Consider the following 26,753-nt stretch of genomic DNA (forward strand, 5'->3'; position numbering starts at 1 on the left):
CATGTGGGGAAAACGAGGCAGCGCCTCTTTTCCTCTGGAGTCATATGACGTGACATGCGCAGCGTCATGTCAGTCGTCATTTACGGCGTTCAGGCGCTCATCCAGAGTTCCTCCTTCTTTGAAGTACAACTAATCAAACTAAATCGATGGGCATAAAAAGTGGCTAAGCATGATGTGCTTATGTCACAAGCAAATGCAAGGGACTGAACAGGGTTGCACAAGTAAAACATTTTCCTCACAATTATAAAGGCTTCAAATAAAGAGGGCCACTCGGCAAGCCTTCTTTGGCTCCTCTAGCACATTTCATTCAAAAGATATATTTTTGATTAAATATTAAATATATTATATTATATTAATAATAAATATATCAATAATTTTTGGAGTGTAGTAATGTAAAAAAGGGAGGAACAACATAGTTATACTTCTGCCAATTGTTTTGTGGCATATATTTCTCTTCCCCATTCTTATTTATTAAAGTTGAACAAACAAAAGTAGGGTTCGTAACACAAACATCAAATTATCAATACACAAAACAAAGCCGATAAAACATACAGGTAGTAATCAAAGAAGATATACCCAGATAAAATAAATAAATAAAAATAAAACAGGTGCAAATGCAGACATAAAATCATACAAATACTCTCAGACACATTCTGCTTACAGTAATAACAGTCATACATGTAAGCATACAGTCATTGTCAATCAACCTAACGCCCATCGTGTCTAAGTGTGGCATTTGTTTTTTTATTGTTTTTTTTCGAACATGCAAAGTAATAACAACAACAAATAATAATTGTAATAATTAAGAAAAAAAAATACAAAGCATCTGACAATTTCTTACAGCTTTACAAAAATTAGTTGGAATGGTTTCCGCGTTTGGATTTTCAGTTTATTTCCGACTGCACTTGAACGCACCAAACTGACACACTTCTTCGGACGGTGAAACGAGTGAAGGAATCCAGAAGTTGGAAAAAGCCAAGTTCGCATACCTTGAAGAAGGAGGAGTAACGAGCTCATTTCTAAACAAGGAGGCTTAACTGTGAGTATTGACTCCCTAGATAAATATCTCCCTCCTGTTTAACTCCTGCACACAGTTGTTCTTTTAAGTGACGACGAAGGGTGTTTGACAGGAAAGCGGAACTAGCTACCCAGGGAGCTAACTTAGCAGTACTTTAGCTGAGTTCAGTTGCCCCCCTACCCTTTGGATCCCACCTTGTTTACGGCACCTGAGTACGACAGGAACTTTTAAAAAACAATGTAAGACAACTTTGATCTGTTTTGACAGACTTCTCGAAACTTTGATAAAGTTTTAAAGTGTTATTTTTTTGGGGGACTTTTACAGCCATAACTCTGGTGTTTTTTGTTTTTTTTGGGAGGGGGCGACTGGTTCGTAATGCAAACATGTTGGTCATTCACCTGTCCATCAGGTGACCCTCATCAAATAACGTAATAATAAGATTAACAATGTCCCCTCTGTTTATAATGTAACTAAAGTCATGTGTTTGGGGACAGCGCACTTTAAATGTAACACCGGAAATGATTCACCACCCGTCATGATGACTTTAATGTATTTATATTTATATATTATCCCTAGACTTGATTCGTGTTTTTAATTAAATTGTATATTTTGCTAGTGTTTGTTTATCCTTTTTAAGAGTTTCTATTAACATTTTTCACGTTAAATTGTCAAAATAAAAGCCACTAAAAGTCATGATGACTGGGGCTGCTGTAAAGAGTAAAATCGTTTGACACCTGGATTTATAACCCATAAAACATGCTCTTTAAGAAAAAAAAAGATGAGTTTGAGGTCTTTACTCGATTCGGTTCAGAGATCTGTGAGCTTTTAAACACTGTAAGACTTTTAACTTGTTCAACATAAAAGTCCCTTCATGTTTCAGGACTGGCTGTGAGGGTGAAAATGTGTGTCTAGTAGAGTTTAAGATGGAGGACAGGGAGACCGCATGATGACAATAAGAAAAGAGGCCAGTAAGATCTGGAGGAACAGGTTTGGGTAGAGGAACGAGAAATGTGTTTCCCTGTAGGAGCTGTTGTGTTTCCACACTGTGAAGAAGACACTCAAACATGAACGGGTACGTCCCTCTTAAGACTTCTTATATTATCCTTCCTGTGACCGTTAAACCGTAGACTGTAAATGGACTAATCTTCATACAGTCTATACTGTGAACACATGCAGTGTGTTAAAGGAAGCGAAGGATGTGTTGTGATCGAGTGTTAGGTGTGAAAATATAGTGTATAGTGTAATATTACTGTTATGATGACGAGCCTCTACAGCAACATGAGCAATACAGTGTTTTCCCCAGTGTGGCTTCAGTGTAACAGTCTCATTACTAAATCATGAGGATAAATCAATAGTCCAGCTATACAGACGTCCGCTTCGTATGGAACCGATCTTTTATTTTTGACGTGTTAATCTCCTCTTGTTGTGGCGTGGTATTTCAAAAGAGCATTTCAAGCGTGTGAATGACATCCCCTCAGTGTTGTTGTTTTTTTCGTTGTAAACTCACATCAGTATCTCGCCAAGTCCAATAATCAGTTTTGCAAAAGCAGTCAAGCCTGTGTGCCCTCTTTCCGAAAGACATAAAAACCCATGAAAAACGCAGCGTCAACAACATTCAGTCCTCTGAACCGTCTGCCAAGGAGACTATCTACTTTCCTCCTCTTCTTCTTTTTTTTTTTTGTTTTTAATCCGGATGTTTCGTTGGTGGTGCAGGTATGAAAGGGAACTTGAAGTTCAAGGATTATTTGAAAAACAGAACAAAAGACAAACTTGAACTTTAAAGGAAAAGATGACGACGGGAAAAGGAAACAGAGGGGGGGAAAAAGCGTTGTTTCCTGAGTGTTGGTGTCTTTTGAAAACTTGGAATAAAGGCAGCGTTTTGTGTTTATACGATGAGTGGGCTCTGTCCTTGAAAGTGCGCTCTCCCCTAAATCACAAAAAAAAAGAAGAAAAAAAAAACCAAGCTTACGTTTTTTTCTGTGTGATGATCTTGATCTCATGTTACGTCGTACGCCAAGAGCTGCCATTCCAGCAGTCATTTCAGTGCGTCATGTGACGCTGGACACCATGAAGGTCACTTCCTTCACAGATTAGACCGTTGGTTGGATTGCACTTGTATCTGATAAACCGTTCTGCGTGGCGGCACATGCTGTGATCAGAATGTATCTGGAATGGATTAGCTGGATCAGCACAGTGAGACTACACCTGTCTCTGTGTGGTGTTGAATTCATGGTGAAACCACACATTTACGACCACTTCTCGTGGGGAAACTCAAAGTGTTATAGATGTTATTGATTTTGTCTGGCTTCTTTTTATAGCCCTGTTCTTGCCATCCTTGTCAAATAGGATCACTCGCCTCTTTTGGAAATGTTTCAAAATAAAATGAAAGCACAGAAAAGGGTCCTATTCACAGTGATTAGCGGATTTCCTGCCGCTGTTGGTTTACCATAAACGCCTCTCAGTGACACAGCTACACCTCACAGACTTCCTGCTGTTGTACTTCTTGTGCAATTAGTGAAATCTATATTTTAATGTGAACCCAGAGTCTGCACAGAGCTGTCAAAATGTGAGCACAGTTAGCGTTACTGAACTCTCTGTGGCTGTAATTGCTTGGTTTTATTGTCCACGATTATCTTATTAAGCACTCGGTTTTTTAATGCTGGTGGAGTTGAACTCTCTCTCTCTCTCTCTCTCTCTCCTTTTTTTTTTTTAACGCCCTGCATTAAGCCATTCTCACATTATTCTTTCAGCCAATTAAGTAGTGAAGAGTGTGTCGTCTCTGCAGGAACACAGTCCCCGTGTGCAGCTCAGACACACGTTCTCATCGTGGTCACTTTGCTCATCAGATGTGGTGAAATTAGTTTTTCGTGATGTGTTATCCTGCGCTGCCTTCGGATAAGATGGGTGATTATGATTTTGGCACCAGGGGCGAAAACGGAGCAGATATCTATAATTCGTATTGATCCGTGTTCAGGCCATGTTGAGGGGTAATGTTCCCGTTCATCATGGCGTCATTTGTTATCGATGAAGTTTATTTTTCTGTTGTCTGTTTGGAAGGGTTTATAAGTAACACCTGCCAATGCCAAATACAGGAGCTGCCACTGCGCTCGTCATCATGGCGTTCAAGTAAAAATATAACAACTGTTTGTTTCTGTTGTGACGTTAAGAAAAGGGCTTGGCATGTTTGATCTTTACATCTCTCTCTCCCCCCCCCCTCTCTCTCTCTGTGTAGATGTGTAACATGAACATAAAGTGATGTTCTTGTCCTGACTTTCTGAAGCATGACACACTGATCCTGATGTACATCAGATATAAATGAGGGAATTTTAATCAAGGCCACAAAAAATGTAAACCATCAAGTCTAAGAGGACTTGGTTCATCTTTATAGTGTAAATACAGTTTTACTAATAACTAAGAAGATAATGTGTATTTTCTTTTATTTTCTGTTATTATTTTACAACCAAACACTTTTATACAATCTATAACCAGCAAGTATTTGTATCTATTCGGTGTTGGACATCCTTACATGTCTAGATCCCGGGCCGCTGGATGGCTCCAGGTCCCAGGACTGTCGTCCTCTTCGCAGCGGCCGTGGGTTCAGGTCCGGCTGCATGTCAGCCCACTCTCTCTCTTCTGTCTGTAGCCGTCCTGTCTAATGAAGACAACAAGGCCGTCGTTATTTCATATCTGTAAGGGAAGCATTTCTGGAGGAATATGAGCAGAAGTGTCTTCATGTAGAGATGGCTCGTTTAAGTGCTCTCACTGATTGACTGTTTCTATGTTTGACACGTTTATGTGAAGTCTGACCTCCTGCAGATGACCTGCTGTAAGTTCACCAGACACTGACAGACAGTGTTGTTAACATAGTGGAACATTTAGACGTGAACAATCCTGATTCAGCCGAGCTCCAAGAACAGCGCTGACAGAGAGAGCCGATATCAGTCTGAGTTTCTAATTCACTAAAAACTGTCTCCAATCGAATCATCAGTTTGCATCATTTTAAAAGCTGGATGGGTAATTAAGCTAACTGCAGCTAATTAGCCAGCTGTATTAACCTGAAACGTGATGTGATCAAAAATCAATATTGTGCAGACAAGTAGATTATTACAGATTGAGCTCTGATGGACATTAACTGGTCTGAGAATAAGGAACAGAAAGGAGGCCATCTGTCTGAATGTTCACTTCAGGTCTTCTTCACCGATTCTTCAACTGTTTCAGCAGTTTTTTTGTTGTTGTTGTTATAGAAGATCTTTGGTTTGTCGCCGCCTTGAGAGGAACTCGTTGTCGGTTTAGTTTGAGTCACACAGCTGGCTGATAAATGTTGTTAGCATGTGACTTTGTGAACTCTGCCTCCTCGTACAGGCCGCAGAACATCGAGCTCGGTGCCACGGGGGGAGCCTCCAAAAAGGACAGCAGCAACATGGACGACATGACGGTGGAGCAGATGACCATGAGGGCCAACCAAGTGACTGATGAGGTAATGAGTCACACACACACACACACACACACACACACACACACACACACACACACACACACACACTCATATGCACACACACACAGACACTCCTTTCCTCCGCTCTCTCGTTTTCTATTTCTAAGTTTGAAACTTGCCTTAAAGGGATTTTCTAACCTAAATATTCTGCCATCAAAAAGCCAAACTACAAGCTGCAGACAGAATCTGTGCTGAAGCTGTGTGTGTTTGGAAAAAACACACACACACACACACACACACACACACACACACACACACACACACACACACACACACACACACACACACACACACACACAGACAGTGAGGAGGATGATACGTTGCTGAATTGTTTTGGAAAGTTTCTGTGTATTTTTTGCTTCTTTATGTTTTGTATGGATTTGAGCTGAGTCTCTCCTAACGAACTGACAAACCTCCAATTATTTAACACCATTCATGTCAATTTAAAAAACGTGTGTGGGGGGGGGGGCTGCATGTGCAAAAATTTTCATTTATTGTTCTGCAGGCAAAAACCTCCTCTGTGTGATGTCTCCACTGTTAACAATAGTTTGACTTGAATGGTGAACTTTTCACATTGTGTGTAAAACGACCGTACGGAAACTTCTCAGATGTCCTTTGTACTTTCATCATGTTTTAAAACACTAGAAATTAAACATTAACCTCTTTAGCCTCGATGGTCACTGTCCTCACACTTCTCTCTTGGTGATGAAACTTTGAACAGACTCGTCTCAAACCTTCAGTTTACGAGCTCTTTCTGGTGGATCATCATTTCTAATTTGGCGCACTACGACGTGAACACACACGTGTGATGCACGAGATGCAGTTATTTAAACGAACGCTGCAGCAGCTGACGAGGCAGATTCTTAACGTGTCGGTTTAACACTTGTTAAGACTCGGCACCATGTACAGTACGTCTGTGTGCTGGAACAGTTGTGTTGTGACTAATGGTCCTCAACTGGTCCAGCCTCAGCACCCACCAACACCAACTCCTTCATATAAAACACAGCACTCGTTTTTTCCAACCAATGGGATTTATTTCATGACATATTGTGGAGTTTGGACCTCACAAACATTTGACAGAACAAAGAAACAACAGAACTAAAACATGATTTAAAAAGTGCTTCTTTCACTTTTTCACGTTTGTTTTTTGAAGCTCTCAGTCCCTGAACACACCGGAGCCACCACTCAACACTGCACTAGACACGACAGACAGTTAGCGTAGCTTAGCATAAAATCTGGAAACAGTGTAAAGTGTTTTGCCAGGCTCTCTCTAAAGGTGAAAAAACCTTTCGGCAGAGTAGACTGTGAATCGAATCGAGATCACAATCGAATTGAGTCGTGAGATTTCCAGCCCTGTTGTCTTTTAATAATCCACCAAAATAGAAAACAATACAGATTTATCATATCTGTGATGAAATACGTTTTAATAGGCACAACAGCAGACTTTGGAGAAGCATCAGTCGGTGCAAAACAAATCATGCATCCTGGGGAAGCTTGAGCACAGCACTGAGAGAACAGGGGCTGTGGGTAATTATGTTCATTGCATATTCACACACACACACGCGCGCACACACACAGTCACACACGGGTGATTATTGAGCTAGGCATTAATAGGAAGCATGTGAGGCTTTACGCCTAATTGATCCCGATCGCTCCCTTACCCCTCTGCAGTTCTGACGGTTTGAATGTTGTCAGCTATATCTAAGCGTGTCATTATCAAGGAGATAATTGTTTAATCAGCACTCAGGGGCATCATATGATCAGCCTTCTGATTCAAATGGAAGCAAATTAACTTACTCTCGCTGTGCATGTGGGTGTGCACTTCACCTTCCTGTAGTTCTGACTCTACTAATCGTTTCTTTTGTCTTTCTCTCCTCTGCGTTTTCTCTCCTGCTCCATGTATGTGTGCTTCTCTGATTTAACCTGCAGGTTTCTTCTTTTTCTCCTTCCTGCTGCCCGGTTGACTTAGCAGCTGTTAGAGGGGCAGGGCGTGGGAGGGTCCTTTGGGTAACAACTCAAACCTGAAACACTCAGAGCACGGCTGGTAATGTATCAGGGCAACATTGGAATTCTTAATGATAAGAAGAAGAAAAAAAACCAATTTGTTCCTTGAGCTATCCCATGATTTCACGGCTCTTCTCCGTGTCAGCTAGTTCAGCACTGTGTCAAAGTTTGAAGAGTGCATTGTTTGTCCGCTCGAATCACGCTGGCACGCTGCAGCCAGTGAATCCCTGTAGTGAGCTTTCTGCCTTTTTTAAAAAAAATTAGAAAACACACACACACACAAAAAAAAAGCCTTGCATGTAGTTTGCTGGAACATGCACGTGCCTCACTTTTCTGTACTACCATTAAAGCCGTCCCACACAAACGATAAAAATACCACGCCATTGTCTCCATCTCAAAGATTTTTTTTTTTCACAGCATCCCAATCTGGAAATTTTGGCTTGGGCAGCGATTTTCAGGCTTAATTAGCCAAGTTCAAGGATTTTCGGAGACATAATGTAATGTTTATCCACCCAAGTGATGTTCTGGCGAAGCCAACAGAAACCTGGCCGAGCCCGACTCTTCCCTCTCGCCAATTTCTCTGTTTGTCTTTTTCTCAACTCGCTGATTAATGTATTCAGAGCAAACCTACCACTGAGAGGAGGACGAATCCGCTCCCCACTCTCTCGTCTTAACAGTTCATTAGTGGAGGTAACAATGGAGTCATGCCCCGAGTCGCTTCGGCGCTCCGCTCCCTTATGGGGATAGCTGTGCTGTGCTGTGCTGAAGGCGTTCCCCATCTCGACTGACTGCATTCCTGCTCGCCCGCAACACTCGTGTGTCTGAGCGTTCACGTGTGGTCTGAGTTTTGTCACAGCTTGTCAGCGCGTGTCTGTCAGTCATACAAAGATCCCATTATAGGTTCGGACACAGGAACAGGAACTCTGACCACGTCCTTAACACGCTTAGTGTTTTCTGATTGTGCAGTCGAGGGCTGAACGTAAAAGACGAGCACGAGTAATAAAACAAAAACAAACTCAGAATCATTTTCTTTGTTACCACATAAGATATGTAAAAGAAGTCCCAATAATTTAACGGCTGTGAAAATGAAAGATGTTTACTGAAAAAAAGACATTGACTGGAGTTGTTGTTGGTCGAGGAGCAGCTCATAGATGACGTCTGTCTTCAAACAGTCACATGTTTAACATCATTCGATAAAGAATTAAAGAAATGATTCACATTCAAGAGGCTGCAATAAGAAACGTCGTCACTGATGATAAAATAATCTGTGACTTTTTTTTCTGTTGATAAATGATCCGTTTGTAGCACATCATGAAAGTGTTCATTTATATTTTGATCGAATACTATAATATAATAACACTTGACTGCACAGCCCTAATAAAACAGTTAAACTATCATTAATATATTACCCCATTAAAGAGTCATTTATTGAATTTCTTCAAACTAAAATCAAAACATGACATGATGATGAAAATGACACTTATTATTTTTAAAGTAGAGATGAACTTCTTTAAAACAGTAAAAATAAAAAATAACATTTCTTACAAACTTTTTTTTCCTTCGTGTTTAAATGTGACTTCTTGTTGTTTGGTGTCGTCACGTGACCCTAAAAAAAAAAACTCCAAATCTGTACTCCATGTCGCCGGTTAGAGATTCTGATTGTCAGATTAGATTAATTCTCCAGCCCTACTTTAAACAGTTCAGTGTAGATGTCATGTTCACGTGTTTCCACCTTCAGTTTCCAGCACACACCGAGGGGGAGGAATGTAACAGCCATTTAAAGCAAGCATCTTATTAGCTTTAAACTCACACAGGAATGTTAATTTGTTTTTTGTTTTTTTTAAATAAAAAGGACTTTTTTGTCCGCCTTTCTGAATGTTAATGATGGAGCTTTGTCCATGCGTTTCTTATCATGAGCATCTTTCCATTTACCCTATCTCTCTTATCTGGCTCTCCTTCACATTGTCTCCATGTTAATTACCTTCTGTGTCTTTCTCTCCGTCAATCCTACAAAGGACTTTTTCTTGGTTGTTTTTCAAGCGAACCAGCAGACCTGTCTCTTTTTCTTCACAATCTTCACTGTCTTGGCGTCGTGTGACAAACTAATATTCAGTTTCAAATGAAGCCAAAGACAGTCGGGTCGATAAATGTGTCTTCATGTTTTCTTCAGTTTCACTCACTCACCCCTCGTGTTTTCCTTCCACAGTCGCTGGAGAGCACACGGAGGATGCTGCAGTTGGCAGAGGAGGTGAGGCTACGAGATGATGCTGCTTCTGCTGACACACAAACACAATGACATCTTTCCCGCAGCTGTTTGGACAGAAGAAGAGAGGAGGATCAGGAGCAGGTTTATCTCAGAGCAAGATGACAGAAGCAGTTTAATGTCCAGGGCTAAGAATGAGCAAACAGGTAGACTTCTGCAGGGAAGTCTCTGAGAGCAGGAAATAGTCTTCACGTTAGTATGAGGTTAATTACATTTTCAATTTTTTGATTGTCATTCCCGAGCAGAGCAGCTGCCACGTACTGAAATGTATCCATCTATTGAAAGTCAGCCCTCGATGCACGGTGTCGTTGGCTGTAGGCGTGGACCCCTCCGACATCCCCCCTGGAGGTCCATCATGTCTAAAAATTAAATTAATTTTACTAAAAGTCCCGACCTCCATAAGTGATCTCATATATTTCAGTATAATATTCAGAGTAGAAAAGTCTTAGTACATTTGTAACATTTGGAAATGAAGATAATTAAACTTCTTTTTTCACAATTTTGAACAAAAGCTCCTTTTTAAAAAGTGCCACAAAAAAAAACGTACAGAAGTAGAAAAATAAAAGAAATAAAGTATTTGCATTAACTGTGGAAAATTCTTGGAAATGCAGAAGAAGAAGTTAAAGACGAGCGAAACAGTGGATGAGATGTTTTTCAGGGGTAAAATGAAGAGTTAGTCACTAAAGGAGCGAGAGGACAAACGGTTCAGCACCTTGATGTGATTTTTTTTATGTCTGGGATGCGATTTTTGTCCAGTGTACCGACATCTGTGTGTAATCTTCTCATTTGTTGTGAAATGTTGTGGCTGATTTCTCCTCTCTTGTTTTCCAGAGCAAACAGACCGGTGTCAACACCATGGTGATGCTGGACGAACAAGGAGGTAGCTGCACGCATCTGTCACTGCTGCTTTTCAGCTGTTTCCTTTTTTTGAGTCGTTACTGATGCATCATATACATCATATATTTCTCTAAGTAATTATTTAACCACCTGACTAACCAGACGTCATTGTACAAGTGTGATGGAAATGTCGTTATGCAAATAAGCTTTGCATCTGATGCGGGTTTGAGATGATTGAAGGGAACACATTTCCTGCTCTGAATAATTTTTTTCTTCCACTCGAGGCTTCGAGGCGAAGTGTGGGCCGTTGAAAAATAACAAGGACAAAGATGTTTGACAATCGCACGCCTTGAGAAACATTAACAAACTCTTCGACTGAGAGTTGAAGTCAGTTGCGCGAACCTCCGTCGGAGGCTGTGAGCATTTAGAAATGTTGCAGTGTGAAGTAACAACACAGGTCGTAACAATAAAACAGCAAACAGGGAAAATGACTCGTCACTTTCTGTGGAGCTGCTGCCTTCAGTGTGTTCAGTTTAAAAATGAGCGTTTATAATGATTCGCCGTACTACCCGCAGTCTTCTGCTTCTTTTTTTTTTTATGATCTTTTTTTCCATTTTTGTGTTGCCGCAATGACCCAGTTATTGACCCATTTTCTGAATCCTCGCAGGGATAATTAAAGTTTAATTAGATCTATCCTAAAAATTGATTAATAAAGGTGATAAACAAAACAAAATTAACACCCAGACGAATTCCTGCCGTATGAAAATGTAGCGAGGTTTAGGGAGAAAAAAAAAAGGGAGCGTGTGTGTGACATGGTGTGTTGTTGGCGGCGTGTGTTGCAGAGCAGCTGAAGCGTGTGGACCAGGGCATGGACCAGATCAACCAGGACATGAGACAGGCTGAGAAAAACCTCACTGACCTCTCCAAGTGCTGCGGCCTCTGCGTCTGCCCCTGTGACAGGTACACTGAGAGCTGAGCCACGCTCCACATCCCTCATGTGTCTGAGCACGCTCTGCTCCCCTCTTTGTCTGCGAGCGTGTCTGCTGTTTCTATCCTAAGAATTCATTATACTAATGATAATATTCAGACGCATCTTTTAGTACAGGAGGGGTAAAAGCGCTACAATAAAGTGAGGAGACGAGAAGGAGAAATCTAAAAAATGCTAATTAAAACAAGTGCAAATACGGCGAGTTTAAAATGAGCATCAAAAGAAGAACAAACAAAAACAGGCTCGCTATTGTAAGACCAGAAATAAGCTGAGAACAATAGAACGTATGAAATATGATAAAATAAAAAAAAACAAAGGACTACAAAGAATCAACACTACTTGAAAATAATGGGATTACAACAACACAAGAGGGACAGCGAGGAAGAGAAGATGCAGAATACATAAGTTTGTATTGCTCTCTCTCTCCTCGGCTCCCTCTGCCTAGCAACAGCTCGCGGGTTTTGAGGTATTTTGAGTAGTCTAGTCTGTCATGCCCAACTCTCTAACCAAGCATGATTTCAAGCAGCAGAAACTAGTAAGAGCTTTGGCCCCTCCATAAACCTTTAGAATAAGTTATTTTTTGTGTGTGTGTGTTCACTGAGGGGGGGGGGGTTCCATGTGATTGAGCACTTTCATGTTACTGTTCCGTCTGTGAGGTTAATTTCACTCGAGCACGGAGTGAACTGCAGCCACATCCACAAACAGGAGAGTTAGTAGAGACTAACAAAGAGAGAAGAAACGCACATTTGCATTTCAAATGTGCGTTTTTATGGTCGATAGATTTCCTGAATCAATTTGTCCTCAGTCTGTCTCTGAGCGTGACCGAGTGTTGTTACCAGGTTCCTTAAAATCACGGGTGCACCTGCTTTGTGCTGAGCACTCTTCATATGGTGTAGTGTTGGCAATGAGTTCATGACTGTTTAAAAATATGAAACAAAATCTCCCCTAAATGCTTTCACAATGGAGCAGAGGAGGATTCTTTGATGATTACCTTAAGATCAGGTAGGGAATCTTTTTCACTTTCTTCTGATCAATGATTATCTGTTACAGCAGCTGGATGCTCGTCTTCTAAACCTCGCTCAGATTCTTCCAATGAAACGTGGTTGTTTAACAATCTTCTTGTGTAGATTGAAATGTCGCAGGATTTCCTGGCAGGCAATGACTTGTCTTCGTCTCTTCCAGGGTGTCATCAATCGAGCAAGACTCCCGATACAAACGCACCTGGGGAATTAGAGACGGCGACGGCGAAGTCGACGCCAACGGCTCCAGAATCGTCTCGAGGCAGCCGGCGGCTGTTCGCAACGGGCAGCCTGCTCAGGCCAACGCCTCGGCGTCATCGGGCCCGTACATCAAGAGGTGAACCAAAAAGGATGTCAGAAGCACGTTAATGATGTCGACCTCACCGATGCTCTTCTGCTAGTTTCACGTCATAATGAAGAGAGAGAGTTTGTGAACATGTATTCATCACTCTCCCTTTGAACGCGCGCTGCAGGGTAACCAACGACGCACGCGAGGACGAGATGGAAGAGAACCTGGATGCAGTTGGCAGCATCGTTGGCAACCTTAAAACCATGGCCATGGACATGGGCAACGAGATAGACAAGCAGAACAAACAGATTGACGACATCACTTCCAAGGTATAAATATGCTGTCACTACTTTTGTTTTTCCTCTAAACAGGCTTTTTTATTAAGCTGTTTGATCGCACTTCTTAGGCGGCTCTGCTGCTTACTGATTCCCTCCAAAATGATGCATCCTAAAAAATCTGATGAAAACATCAAACACTAACAAAACTATTGGAAGGCAAACCGGAACAGTTTTACTCTTAGAAATTTATTTATTATTTATTTATTTTTTTAAATCTCTTACATTCACCATGTTAAGCTTGTAGAGGAAAATAAAAGGCACCATGTGGAGTGTTTAACCGCCGCTCGCTTTATGGAGGAATGTTTTTACAAGGGCAGGCTTTTTGTTAACAACTCGAAAAAAACAAATCTACAAATGTTTTCATATTGTTTTACTGATTTGTGGTTGGCTTCTTTAATGCAGACGGAATAAAAAGACAGCTCGTTTGTGAACCTGATGTAAACAGTGTAGGGTTTTATGGGAAGTCAAGCGATCCTCTTTAATAATTCAGAATGTTTATTTGTGTCTCGATAATACACAAATATCAGGGCCAACAAAAATACACTTTGCCTCTCTTATTCCAGTGTGACTTGAACACACTGAGGGTCAGGGCGCCAAACATTTATGTAACTTCCTTTTTAAATTAGTAACTGCAACTAAATGTGTGAAAGCGAGCAGATGAAACAAATAAGAGTTGTTGCATCAGCAGGAATACTGCAGGTGTTACATCCAATTACTTCCTCATAGAAAATTACACTTTTCTTTTAGTTTTTTGAGTGTGAACATTTAGGTTGAAAAGAAAACATTTAATTGACTCCAAGTCAAACTCAGGCTTGTGAGCGTACATGTTAACATTCATATTAAACCTGTACAGGAATCTACTTAAACCAAGTAAACATATTCTAATGTGACTACAGGAAACCGTGACTGTTTTTGAAAGCATTTGACATCAGTGATTTTATTTTGTATAACAACCCCATTACATCTTTTTTTTATTATTATTCTTTCTTTCAGGCGGATATGAACAAAGTCCGTATTGATGAAGCGAACCAGAGAGCCAACAAGCTCCTCAAGTAGACAAGGAACCTGCTTCTGCCACTTTTATCCATCAACCTAGAGCCTCTTTACAGCCTCTACACACACACACACACACACACACACACACACACACACACACACACACACACACACACACACACACACACACACACACACACACACACACACACACACACACACACACACACACACACACACACACACACACACACACACACACACACACTCTTCAACAAACAAACAATACAATCCAACTGGAGAGAAAGCAGTTTGGTAGCCTTGACTGCACTTAAAAGTAAGTTATCCATATTCTATGTAAAGACCCTTCCACATGTAATCATGATCGTGCTGGACCTTTCGAAAGAAGCTCTGGCATTACAAACATTCTCGAAGAGGAAGTGTCTGACCGCCTTATTTACCGCTGTCTGATACCAAATATGGACGGGGAGGGAAGAAGCACAGATCAGCTGCTTCTCTGTCTGAGTGATTCTCTTTCTTGACTTTCTCTCAAAGTCAAAGCAACTATCATGTTTGCGTGTCTGGTTTGTAATTATGGTGTCACAGATCCGAACTACTTCGCCGCCTTTCAGGGTTAAATTCTGTATCGCCCCCTGCTGGTCTTGTCTTGTCCTAGCTTCCTGTAGTTCATTTACAACACGCGTAACATTTGTCCAAACAAAGCGTCTTCCTTAAATCCTTCAGAGTGAAACGTGTAATTAAGTTAATTATGTATTATTTTGAGATGACATGCCTATTTAATTTTTTCTTATTAAAAGCAGAAAGGACTCGTGAGTCAAGTTGTTTTGAACACCTTTTTCTCATGTCATTCGTGCAGCTTCAGGTGAAGAAAAAAAAAAAAAGAAGCTATTTCAAACGTTCTTAAATGTTCTTTAAAACGAGTCAGGGTCAATTCTTTCATGCTGGAACTTAAAGCACCTCCCCTTGAAGAAATGAAGCTTGTAAGGCTATCATTAAAAACGCTCTAATTACGTCTCAAAGCTTCTCGTTGAATTCAGATCAGACCTGTATACAAAAAACTTAAGAGTTGTTCAGCTGATCACATTTACTGTCTTAAGGTTTTTCAGTGTTTCTGTATATACTGAAACATACTGTTACTCTTTACTAATTTCCCAAAGTCTCTCTGTTACTCTAATTCCATTATTACCTCTTGGTTAATAAAGATTTATGACACCCAAGAGGAGATTTAACACCCGATGCAGGGGTTCCCACACGAGGCCGGGGAATGTGCTGAAAATTAATTTCCTCCGGTAAAATATTTGCAGAGTCTGAAAAAGTGTAAAAACAAATCTTCACTTCTGATCACCGGGTTGCACATTGTGTATTTCAGCATTTTGTCTCGTGTAAACTCACTAGGTCATTGTTATCAGGGCATTTGTTGCAGTGTCCTAGTCACAAATTCGACCTGGAATCTGATACATTTGGAAAAAGCATTTCGCGACAAGAGAACATGTCAGTGCCTTCTCGATGATCCACGGCTGTGTTGTAACAGCCGCTCTATCCCCAAACAACTGTTTTTGCATCCGTTTTGTAAATAGCCAGCTTCCACTGCAGAGATACGGTAACATGATCGAATCTGACGGTGGAAAGCATAATTTGTTTTTTGTCGAAGCCGTAGTCAGGCTGAGAAATTACTGCTGGCAGCAAGATGCAAAGTGCACATGTAAATGAATGATGTTTTAGGGGCTAAACGCAGAAGCAGAATAAGTCCTGGCGGGCTGTTAAGGCGTCGCTGTGGAAAATTGGCTAAAGATGAAGTAATACATTCTGCTGAAAGTATCTCTCGTATGAATCTTATTTGTTCCGAGGAAAAATGATGATTTGTATTCTCTGCTTCAGGCGTACACCTTTTCAGTTAGTAAAGATTGAAATGGACTGTTATCCGGGGCTTTGTATCGCTGTAAGTGATCATCCTGGGTCTGCTGCTCGTCAGCTGGGATCTAATTAGTCCAGCCTGAGGCGGCCTCGCTGTCTTAAGGCTGTTTATTCATTGTTGTACCAACAGCCACTGGAATGTAAATGCATCAGTCGTGTCTAATTTAATATGTTCATATGCAGCTTCACCTTCACTGAAATGGGCTCTGTTAGTGGAAAACTGTTCAGCCAAGTGAAAAAGCCTTTGGTTTCACGCCTTTCTTTGTATAATTGTTTGTAATCAATAAATCTATTAAAACATGCCTTTTTATTGAAACGTGTTTTTTATAATGTATTAATCAAAATTAAGTCAAGTCTGTTTCATACATACTGTAGTAGCCTTTTCTATTTCAATTAGCTGAGTTTCCTCTCTGTAAAGTGTGGATCTGTCATGCTGGATATTTGCTCTGTTTGTGCCTTTTCTGGGCTCCAGGTCATTTAACATGCACTGTGGCAAAGGGGAGAACCCTCCGGTGGTCTGATTGGGTCGAAATTTAACATTCTGTTTGGAAATCATGGACGCCAAGTCCTCTGAACCTCGGAGGAGAGGAGCAATGCGGCTTGTGATTGGAGCACAGTTTTATAAGTCTGAAGCCGTAATGTTGTTTGGGTGCATCAGTGAACATGGCATGGATTACCCACATTTGATACACATCTGTTCAAGCTCCAATAATGCTGAAACAAGATATTCAACCACGTCTAGTTGCCTTTGGATCAATCTTCAGTTTACCATTTACCATGGATGTCTTAGAGCCTGAACATAAATGAGGTTCTAAAGTAAAATAAAATAAAACTCACATTTTTATTTACATTTTACTCAGGGTCCTGACTTCTCTGGAAAAAGTGATTTAAAAGATCAATTCTCCCAAAAACAAAGGAGAATTAACCGCCAATAAATCAACACAATGTGTTTAGATGAGGGAGTTTATTTTAAAGTTTATTCTCTCAAAATGTATTTGATAATTCTTGTCAACATTTCTGGATAATTTACATAGCTAGAGAGTACAAAATGCAGATTAAAAACCAGTGAACAGAAACGGCAGGTGAAGGAATTGACAAAGTGGATGGAGGTGACGGAGTAGGACGTGTCCGACTTATACTGTCGATAGAGTGACCGATAAAAACAAGACTGAATACATGTGATGCAAGTCTCCCAAAAACATTTCAAAGGTGCGTTTCGAACAGAAATGATTGGAAAAGTGGAAAAAAGCACAGACATGATATTCTTCTCGATACTGAAAGTCTGTATTTCTTGATCAGAGATTCAACGACTTGTAGATTTAAACAACCTAAACAGAAATCATGGCTTCCATGTTTCCTCGTGAGCTGAACAGTCTCGTTCATGTTCTCCACCCGACTTCGGTCATTTCATTGAGGTCACTTGAGTTGGACAGTACAAGGCAAGACGGCAGTGAATGTGTGTGTGTGTGTGTGTGTGTGTGAGAGAGCCACTTTCCTGCTGACAAGTTATCAAACGTGGTTCCATATACCGTACAGACTCTTCATTCTGTCTTTATCGGTTCAAGTGTTTCATCCTATTATGGCTTTTGTCGTTGAAACTCCTATGTGTACCCAATTCTCGCTCTCTTCTCTCCATTTACATTCATATTAAAGACACACTCCCTCAGCTCCAAACTGCTACTGTATGATCCTGGTCTTCCACAGACAGCATGCCTGGTCCTGTTTTGTGTGGTTTGGAAAAACGAGTCAAGATCCCTACGACCCACAACGTCTTAAACTTTGGCTTTGAGATGAATCATCCGAGGTCTTTCTCTGCTTTGACATGATTCTCAATCATTTCTGAAATCTAGTTTAGGATCAGAGGAGTGTTTGATAAGATCAGAACCAGTTCAATCAGGTTTACTTCTGCAAGTCAAATATTTTTTAAAGCAAGTTTATAAATCAGAATTAGGTTACCAAAATAACCAACCCCACCTGGTCAGGTCAGATTTGTAATACAAACTTAATTTAACACATTTAACATAGCGTGCACTTTTTCACATAGTTTCTTGGCCTTTAAAGTGCTCATCACAAGTTTTTAAAATAAATATTAAAGCCAGAAAATCTCAATCTTTGATCATTAGTGGTGGCTTCACAGTGGGCCATATTCTCCAAATTTGTCACGTATTTTTTTAACGTCACTCTACTTTCACTTGAAGAAACAGACACTAGATATACATCTTTTGATTGGCTGCCTGGTTCATGTTATTTCATTTATCCAAGTGCCAAACCAAAGTAGGACAATCGTACCTGTGAAGTCACAAGCGACTGCTGTGGCAGAAGAGCTTAAACAGTTCAGTCTCTTCATCCATAACTCCGTTTTTAACACTCAACATTAAATAGAAAATCGCCACTTGCACATTTCCTCCATGAAGCATTCAAGTAAAGTGAGCGGGGTCAGTGGCTCTTAAAGGAATAATCCTGGTTTAGTTGATCGGGTTCATTTCAAGTCCTGTTTCTTCAAATAAACCTGCTTGACTGAGCAAACTTGTGAAACACCCTTCAGACGTAAAGAATATAAGCATTCGTGTGTCGTCACAAGCCAGAGTTGAAGAGAAGTTGGACTTGATCGAAGGTTTGAGAATATCACAATAGCACCATATCAGACGAATGTAAAACATACTTCATGCACCTGTAGATATATAAACTGTATATGTATATATATATTTATATGTCGATGGATAGATATGAAATGTAGGGTTCCATACACGAGTGTTGAATATATTTCAAGTTCACAGAAGTACGTACTGTCACAGTTCAGTTTGGAATAAAGTCGGAGAAGAAGTTTACTCAAAACTGACTGACCGTGGTGTCTCATGACGGCTCGTTTGTCATGAGCCGATTTAAAAAATCTCAACAGTCAGACCCTTCACAGTGCATAGAGCATTTTGTTTGCATGCCTGCAATTACACTTGGTGTGTGTGTGTGTGTGTGTGCGCGTGTGTGTGCGCGCACCGTACACTGCACTTTCAGTCTTTACACCGCATTTACAAGCCTTTTTAAAGCCCGTTAAACTCACTCCGGCTCTAGAAGTAACATTTAGTGCTCCAGATTCAAACAGCACAGTATTACAGTTCACAACCATTGTGTAAGGCAGATTAATTAAAGTACTCAGTACTCTTGAGTCACCCTATGTTCATTACAGGCTTTCATATCATACATAGCTATATCAAAGCATGCCATACTAAAGAAGGGGGAACAAAAACTGCAGCAAAAGTAACAAAAGAAAAGTGGAACAAACATTCTTTGGTTGAGTGTGAAATCGGCATTCCTGTGCTTTAATTCGATACTTTCAATTTTGGCTTTAGATCCGAAGAACACAAAGAAAAAAAAAAAGTGGACCTTTGCGATCAAACACAGGCTTACATACAGGCAAAAAGTGACAGCTTGAACCTAGACTACCATATTTATGTCAATTCTCACAAAATAATATAAAAAGATTTAGTGATAAAAGCTCGCCCTGACTGATTGTACACACACTACTTTCACTCTCCTCGTTGCCTAGGCAACCCCCCCTCCTGATGGCCTTCCCATCTCCTTTCACTTCTTCTTGGCAAATCGACTGAACTTCTTCTCCTTGTCTTTCTTGGCAGCGCTTGGCTCAGGGAGGGCAGCGGAGGTGGAGGAGGAGGAGGGAGCGGGCAGGCTGTGGGCTTTGGCCCCCGAGGGCCCCGACGCCTCCTCGTCTGCCAGGGGCTGAACGGCCCTCTCCATGGCCTGGCTCCAACGCTGGAGCTCCTCCTGAAATTAAACGCACAACACAGCGGCTTACAGGGGGGGATGAAGTGTGGATTTTTAACCTATAATAAAGTCAATAAACTGAAGAGGTGACAAAGAAGCTTAAAATAGAATATAAAAAAATGCTCATTACTATTTATACTAAAGACCTCTGCAGGGTGAAACTGTTGTTGGTAGAAGACAATGAGAATAACCTCATTAGTGTGAGCCACATTCTTAGACGTAGGCATATGTACTGTATGTATTGTCAAAGGTTATTTAAACACATGCCAAGTCCAGAACAATGAGCCTCATTTAATTCTTAGACAGTTGGGAAAAAAAAGTTCATTATGGTTCATCTCTTACAGCTCAGATACTCACCTCGTCTTTACACTGGAACAAATATTCACTGCCGTCTCTGAGACTGTTCGAGGAAGCAAAAGGAAAGAGATCGATGTAACTAGGTGTCGTGCGGAGAGGCAAATAAAAAACAAGTCGTTGGGTTCATTTCACATCCTGACCATTAAAAACCAGCTTCCAAAAACAGGTGTTGTCATCTAAGCAACTGAGCTCTCACTTGTTTTTTTTATCCATTTGAATAGATGTGTTTTTTAAACTAGCAGCATTTTTTAGGATCCAGCTGTTGTCAAAGTGAGTGACAGCAGCTGGTGAACTAAAGGAGGAGAAGAAGCTCAATCCAAAGTTGAAAAAACATCAAACTGCAAGCACCTCCGAAACAAAGTGAAACAACTGAACTATCCGCAGCTTTTTTTTTGTAAACATTAGTTTAGAGAACATGCAGCGAATTACAACAAAGAAATAAAGAAAGTCATTCAACTTCAACAAGAAACAGGAAGTAATACTGAGACACGTGTTCTCACCGTAGTTTGGCGACATGCTTCTTCTTCTTGTAGTTGCTCAGGATCTCCCAGCTTGCGTTGCTAAGCGACAGGGGGTCCTCGCCGTGATACGTCAGCCCGTGGCCGAAGCTTTTGGCGTCCTTGTAGGCCGAGAGCTGACCGAGCTTCAGCACGCAGTACAAGCTGTTCCACGACCTGAGAGGGACAGTTAGGGACGGGGATCAATCGTTTCATAAAGCTAATTCCTCTGAATGATCTAAAATCTATTTAATGAAGTTTCAATCACGAGCGCCACAGCAACATCAACACCTCATTCGACTTAATCCAGTTAATTAGAAAGAAGGAGAGTCGTTAGTGCAGCTCACTGCTCGGAAACTACTGTCGATAGTTTTCAGTGTTTTTTAAGGAACGTCACAGTGTTGAAAAAAACTTATCTGCTGTGATGGATGAAAGGAGGATGAAAGGTAAATGGGTTTTCTAGTGTGTTCATAGATTCTCTTCATTTACACAAGCAGATTGCTGCCTGTTATGGGGAATGGAGTCATGCAAAGACTACACTTCCTGTCGGAAACCAGATAAAAATATGCAAAAAAAACCCAAACACTCTACCTATTTGAGGCCTTCTTCCCTGAGCCCTCCACATCGTGTTTTCGTCCCAGCATGCCCTCCTGCAGCACACTCTGCGTTCTGACGGGCTCCATGGGCATGGTGGCCGCCCTCTCCGGTTCTTTGGATGTGGCTACAGAGACCGAGGGCTCGAGCTCCAGAGAGCCGCTCTCTCTCATTTCTGAGACGACGGGGACCGTGGAGTCTCCGGCCGTCCCCTCCTGCAGACCTGAAGTGGGCTCAACTGCACCAGAAGCGGACTGGAGACAGAATCAGAAGGAGGAGAAGCTTTTTTTTAAAATTCATCATTCACATTCAGAATGGATAAAAGAGAGGAGCACGCCCCTGATTTATGCATCCGTGAGAGCTCGAACAGCGGCCTCAACACAGTCGAAAGTAGTTTGATTTCAACGGATCAAAAAAAGTCAAGGAGCTTATTTGAAAAGTTAGCGAGAACACAGAAAAGAGAAGAGGCTGGTTTTCGTTCTGCTTTAAAGGAAGTCACCACATGAAAAAGTTCAGAGGGCAGGAGTTGAGTGAGGGTGGGGACTAACCAGAGTCTGTTCCTCAATAGTGTAAAGTTGTGAAGATTCCTCTACAAAGCCGGTGTCTTCTCTCCTGCGGGAAAGAGGGCAGCATGGGGTCTACATGAGACACTTTAAAGAGCAGCAGGTAAAGAGTGTGTGTGTGTGTGTGTGTGTGTGTGTGTAAGACTACAGAATTCTGTATTTTTGTTCCAAACCAACAAAAAACTTTTCTTGTTTTTTTTTTAAGTTCTTGTCTGCTTGTGGCTCCAAGCCCAAACCCAGTTCTTTATACTGTATTATTATTACAGTCGTCTTCAAATATATGTTTGCATTGAAAACAAGTTCTGAATCACTTCCTATAACAGTTGGGCTTTTCATTATCTGGTGAATGTGATGCATGAAGGGGGAAAACTCTTCAGAGGCAGATTTATGACTCTGGTTGTTATTTTGCCAGCAAACACTTTGTTTGTAATTGACTCAGTGTAAACTACTGTATCGCCATCACATTTCATAAAGGAGGAAAATGTCACCCAGTGCAACAGTGCGGCTCACTTAATGCATTTAAACACTTCGTAGAAATCAAAGGACATCCAGTTGAAAACAGAAAATGTGAATCAGTAAGGAGGAAGAAACTGTGATCTTATGTTGAACATTTCTGAGGGCTTTTAATGATGATCCTCAGATCGCTCATGAAAACTAAATGACTGAGTGAGTACCTGCTGTCCTTGTCAGAACGATACTCCTCTTTAATGAACTGCTCCATCTCCTGCTGCTGGTTCCTCAGCTCCAACAGCTCCAGCTGCAACACACACCAGAAGAAGAATCTATTTTCTATTTTCAGTCAGTGTAGAATCTGCCTCAGCCAATGACTGAATATTTGTTTGGAAGGTTTTTCTTTTAGCCTGCAGGTCATATTCTTTCCAGGAGATATTTTCATTGGACAATAGAGTTTCATAAATTTTAATAAGAGGGGCGTTTTTTTTTTTTTTGATAGAACAGCTGAAAAGAGACAGGAAATATGAAGAACGAGAGAGCGGGTAGACCTGCGTCAAAGGGCCAAAGTCAGGGGTCGAACCTGTGGCCAAATTCATCCTCTGTCTGACGACTCAGCTGATCTACCAGCTGAGCTAAACAGGCGTCTCTTAATCAGGCTGAAATGATTCGCGTCTGTGTCTGTGTTTGGTCATGAAACGGCTGTGGATGACAGGTAAGATTCGTCCTCACCGTCGTGAGGCGCTCCAGAGCGGAGAAGCGCTCCTCCCACGTGGCGGTGGATTTCTCAAAGGCCTCGTGTCTCTTGATGAGTTTCTCCACCTCGTCCACAGTGTAGCCGAGGTCTTTGCTGGTCACGTAGGGCTCCTGAGCGATCAGCCAGGCCTCCGCCACCGAGGCGTCTCGTGCAAACTGACACACCTCCAGCACTGCAGGCGACAGAAAGCGTTTGTTCATTCATTCAGGAGGAATTTGACTTTCTGTACACAGTGAAGACCTTTCAGAAAGTGAAAAATGTTTTGATTAGAAAAATCATTATTACACGGTGATGACTTTTTTTTTTTAAGGATAAGGACACATTTTTATAATCCGAAGAACTTCGCGGTGGGAAAGTAATTTGTTTTTAAAGTGAGGATGTTTTTAAGAAGAGGTTGAGATCAGTTTTGGGAGCTCGAGATATTTTTTAGGGGAACACATTATGACAAGGTTTGTACGAAAACTCCTTCTTGCACTTAATGGTGCTTTCTTATTATTAACTCCTTCATGCTAACGTGAGTGGAGCGGGGTTGGAGGTTTCTTCCTAAACCTCAACCTGTTCAAGCCTGAATATTTGTGAAGAAAACAGAGACGGTGATTACAAATATATTGCTTAGGAGCTCAGTTGAAGAACTCTCCTTGTTTTTTATTGCACAGAAATCCTCTCACAGAACGTCTTTATTTTAGTCTCAGGTTATATTTACTGCAGCAACAGATTTCCGCTTGATTCAGAGTTTTTGAAAAACAAAAGCGGAGGAGCTTTTTCATGTGCGCCGGTTTGGAGTGCTTATTCCTACATCAGTAAGTCGTATGGTGTTTGGCAATTAAAGTGTGGATTTGTGAGAAGAATAACATATGTACGAGATTTGTTTTTCACTGCTCAAGGTAAGTGTAGTTTTACTCACAAAGTCTGAGCCAGTCCCATCTGTCGTCCCACTTGAACATCATCTCCTTCCTTTTCTCCGTCAGCTGCACCAGCTTCTCCTTGATCTGAAACAAGCATTTATACAGTCGCAGTTACATATCAGCGTTATTAAACAACTCAGGACCGGCGATTATCCTCCAAGAATTAGTATTGTAAAGTAATTAAGCGCACGTTATATTCAGGCCAGGGTCAATTGCTCATTTAAATTCTTTTGGCTTTTCCATTTCTAATTAGAGTTTGCTTTAAAGTCTCCCTGATGAACCTTCGATGAGTGGAATTTTTTTTTCTTTCCCGGAGATCCAATTGGTTCCATAGCGCCAGACAGGAACAATCACTCCCAGAAAAGTAATTAAATCTAATGAAAGCAGCAATTTGAGGCCCGGCTGAGGATGAAAAGAAGCTGTCTGTGCGGCTGAAGTCTTACCTCAGCAGAGTCTCGGTGCTTTCGTGTCAGCAGGGTCTTGCCGAGGTCTGTGCAGTCAGTGAATTTGGCTCCCCTGGCCTCAATCTCCGAGCGGATCCCCTGGTGGTATTTCTGCAGGAGCTCCACTGACGAGACATCCCTAATGTGGACGAGGGAGGGATGTCAAGTGATAACAGGTAATGAATGAAGTGTATCTACCTCTGTTGGTAGAGACTGGAACTACAGCAGAAATGATTGCACTGCTGTGCTAAGTGTAGAGTATCCTTTAAATGAAACCAACACCAAAGTGCTACGAGCATTCAGATCAACCGTTATTTAACCTAAATTTACTACATTAAAGAGTTGAGAATGTTCTGCAATTTAACAAATATGTTTTTATAGTCGATTGAAGCGTCTCTGTCTGGACTGGATCAATAAAAAAACAGTTTTAATTCATGCAGAATATAATGTGTGATGTTTGTTTATACACACCCAGTAGAGTTTTTGTAAGATGGATATAAGATGGATATACATATGCAGACTGCAAATAAAAAATACTGGAAATATAAATATATATATATATATATATATATATAGAGAGAGAGAGAGAGAGAGATAGATAGATAGATATATCTTCTAAATGTGATGCTTTGCATGGAGTATTGTGCTTAATTTTGTTTTTCAAATATACATTTTATATTTATGTTAATGTCTTTAATGTGAGCTTTCTAAACAGCTAATGGAGATCTTAACAAATAAACATCATAATACTTATTAGAGATGAGGGATCTAGTTCAAACTTTCATAATAAAGTATATGTGTAAACACGTAGAAATATTTCCTAAAAAAAGACTGAATTTTGTCGAGCTCTATGCAAAGAGCTTTTTATTCATCCTTTGTTCTTTACAAGACAAAAGAACAAAATCCCAATTTTGTTGAGAATAGAAATAAATGAGAATTAAAAGTGAACCTTAAACACACTCAGAGCAAGGATTCTTTAACTCATTCAGTAGAAACTAGGAGAGGAAGCTGGCGTGCTCACTGTGTGTTAGTTAATGTTCGGACTGTAGTGGATCAGCGTAGTAAAGTGATCTCTGAGGCGCACACTTGTGTGGGAGAAAGTTAAAAACATTTTTCTCTTACCCTTCCACTTTATCGTCTTTCAGAAATTCAATCTAAAGTTCAAATTCACTTCGTCTGAGGCGTCCTCACCTGGGCTTCTCCTGAGTCTCGATCTGCTGGATGATGCTCTCCATCCACGCCATCAGATCCTTCACCATCGTGAAGAAACGGAACTTCTCAGCCGTGTCCACCAGCTGCGCCCTGCGCCCGTCGCAGGCGTCCAGCAGGCCCTTCCAGGCTTCCGTCACCTCTCTCTCTGTGGCGTGGATGTTCTCCGCTTGTCCTCCAGCATACTGCGCATGAAGCCGCGCAGCAGTCTCCTGAAACTGCTGAACCTGAAGGCATGGAATCAAATCTCTCATGTAAATAATAATAAGAAGAAAAAAAATGTCTGTCCTTTAAAAAAAAAAAAGTTCTAAATCTAAATGTGACTTATTGGTTGTTGATTCCAGAACAATGTGACCGTTAAGTGGAAGTCAACGTTGTCTTTTGCCCTGTATTTTATTGTTGAAATTAAAAGATCAAAGAGCTTAGAGCTGAGGGAAACAGCTGAATGGGAGGATAAGAATTTACCTCACTAATGGGGTTTTTTTCAGCTTTTTTTTTTTTTTTTTTATACAATCAATTATTTCTTGATTCCAGAGTAATTTAACTTGAGCTGTAAACAGTCATAAAACACTTTAAGGGTTCCCCCACTTTTGAGAAAATTTCTCTCGGTTGCCCAAACGTTGCAGCTCTGTCTGCATGTGAATCATCAAAGTGTGCCTCCTGGCCGCAGCCTGCTGTGTAGCCTCAGAGTTAAACGCCTGATCCCCGGTGTTGTACCTGTTTGCCTAGAGCGCTGATGTCTCTCTCAAAGGCGGCGTGCATTCTGTGGAAGGACTCGGCTTTGCTGAAGTCCTCTCCCACATCATCAGGCAGCTCTTTCTGCTTCTCCTGGATCTGAGCCACCAGCTCCTTCCCATCATCAAAGTACCTTTAAAAAAAAATAATAATAAGCAGAAGCTACATTACACCGTCTCTCTAGCACTTAGGAGGAGAAAGGTGCCTGAAGCCTTCAAGCCTTTTTTCATGTTCAAGTTGAAAATATTTTTGGTTTGATAACAAAAGTTGCAGCAAATATC

General features: G+C 41.0%; 2 protein-coding genes across 5 annotated transcripts in view; one reads left to right on the forward strand and one right to left on the reverse strand.

Annotated features, from left to right (window-relative positions):
- The first annotated feature begins 885 nt into the window (after positions 1–885).
- snap23.1 (synaptosome associated protein 23.1) lies at positions 886–16,484 on the forward strand. 2 transcript variants are annotated; one of them, XM_079370046.1, is made up of 8 exons: positions 886–1,039; positions 5,381–5,495; positions 9,724–9,765; positions 10,612–10,660; positions 11,460–11,577; positions 12,788–12,961; positions 13,098–13,242; positions 14,245–16,484. In XM_079370046.1, exons 2-8 carry the CDS (start codon positions 5,439–5,441, stop codon positions 14,305–14,307), a joined length of 648 nt encoding a protein of 215 aa, XP_079226172.1. In that variant the 5' UTR covers positions 886–1,039; positions 5,381–5,438; the 3' UTR covers positions 14,308–16,484. The 2 variants fall into 2 exon arrangements, with proteins under 2 accessions (XP_079226172.1, XP_079226171.1); XM_079370045.1 differs by lacking the exon at positions 886–1,039 and adding an exon at positions 1,084–1,257.
- A 653-nt stretch (positions 16,485–17,137) lies between these two features.
- Positions 17,138–26,753, reverse strand: part of sptb (spectrin, beta, erythrocytic) — a 42,079-nt gene continuing 32,463 nt past the window's right edge. For all 3 annotated transcript variants that reach the window (XM_079370043.1, XM_079370042.1, XM_079370044.1), the window contains 11 exons: positions 26,455–26,605; positions 25,720–25,964; positions 24,529–24,667; positions 24,085–24,169; positions 23,156–23,352; positions 22,648–22,730; positions 21,959–22,022; positions 21,408–21,664; positions 20,820–20,993; positions 20,320–20,362; positions 17,138–19,962 (listed from right to left, as the gene is read on the reverse strand). In XM_079370043.1, coding sequence (XP_079226169.1) covers positions 19,762–19,962; positions 20,320–20,362; positions 20,820–20,993; positions 21,408–21,664; positions 21,959–22,022; positions 22,648–22,730; positions 23,156–23,352; positions 24,085–24,169; positions 24,529–24,667; positions 25,720–25,964; positions 26,455–26,605 — 1,639 coding nt within the window. In that variant the 3' untranslated portion in view covers positions 17,138–19,761. The remainder of the gene's footprint in view (positions 19,963–20,319; positions 20,363–20,819; positions 20,994–21,407; positions 21,665–21,958; positions 22,023–22,647; positions 22,731–23,155; positions 23,353–24,084; positions 24,170–24,528; positions 24,668–25,719; positions 25,965–26,454; positions 26,606–26,753) is intronic.

The sequence above is a fragment of the Symphodus melops genome (genome assembly GCF_947650265.1).
Source record: "Symphodus melops genome assembly, chromosome: 19".
NCBI lineage: Eukaryota > Metazoa > Chordata > Actinopteri > Labriformes > Labridae > Symphodus > Symphodus melops.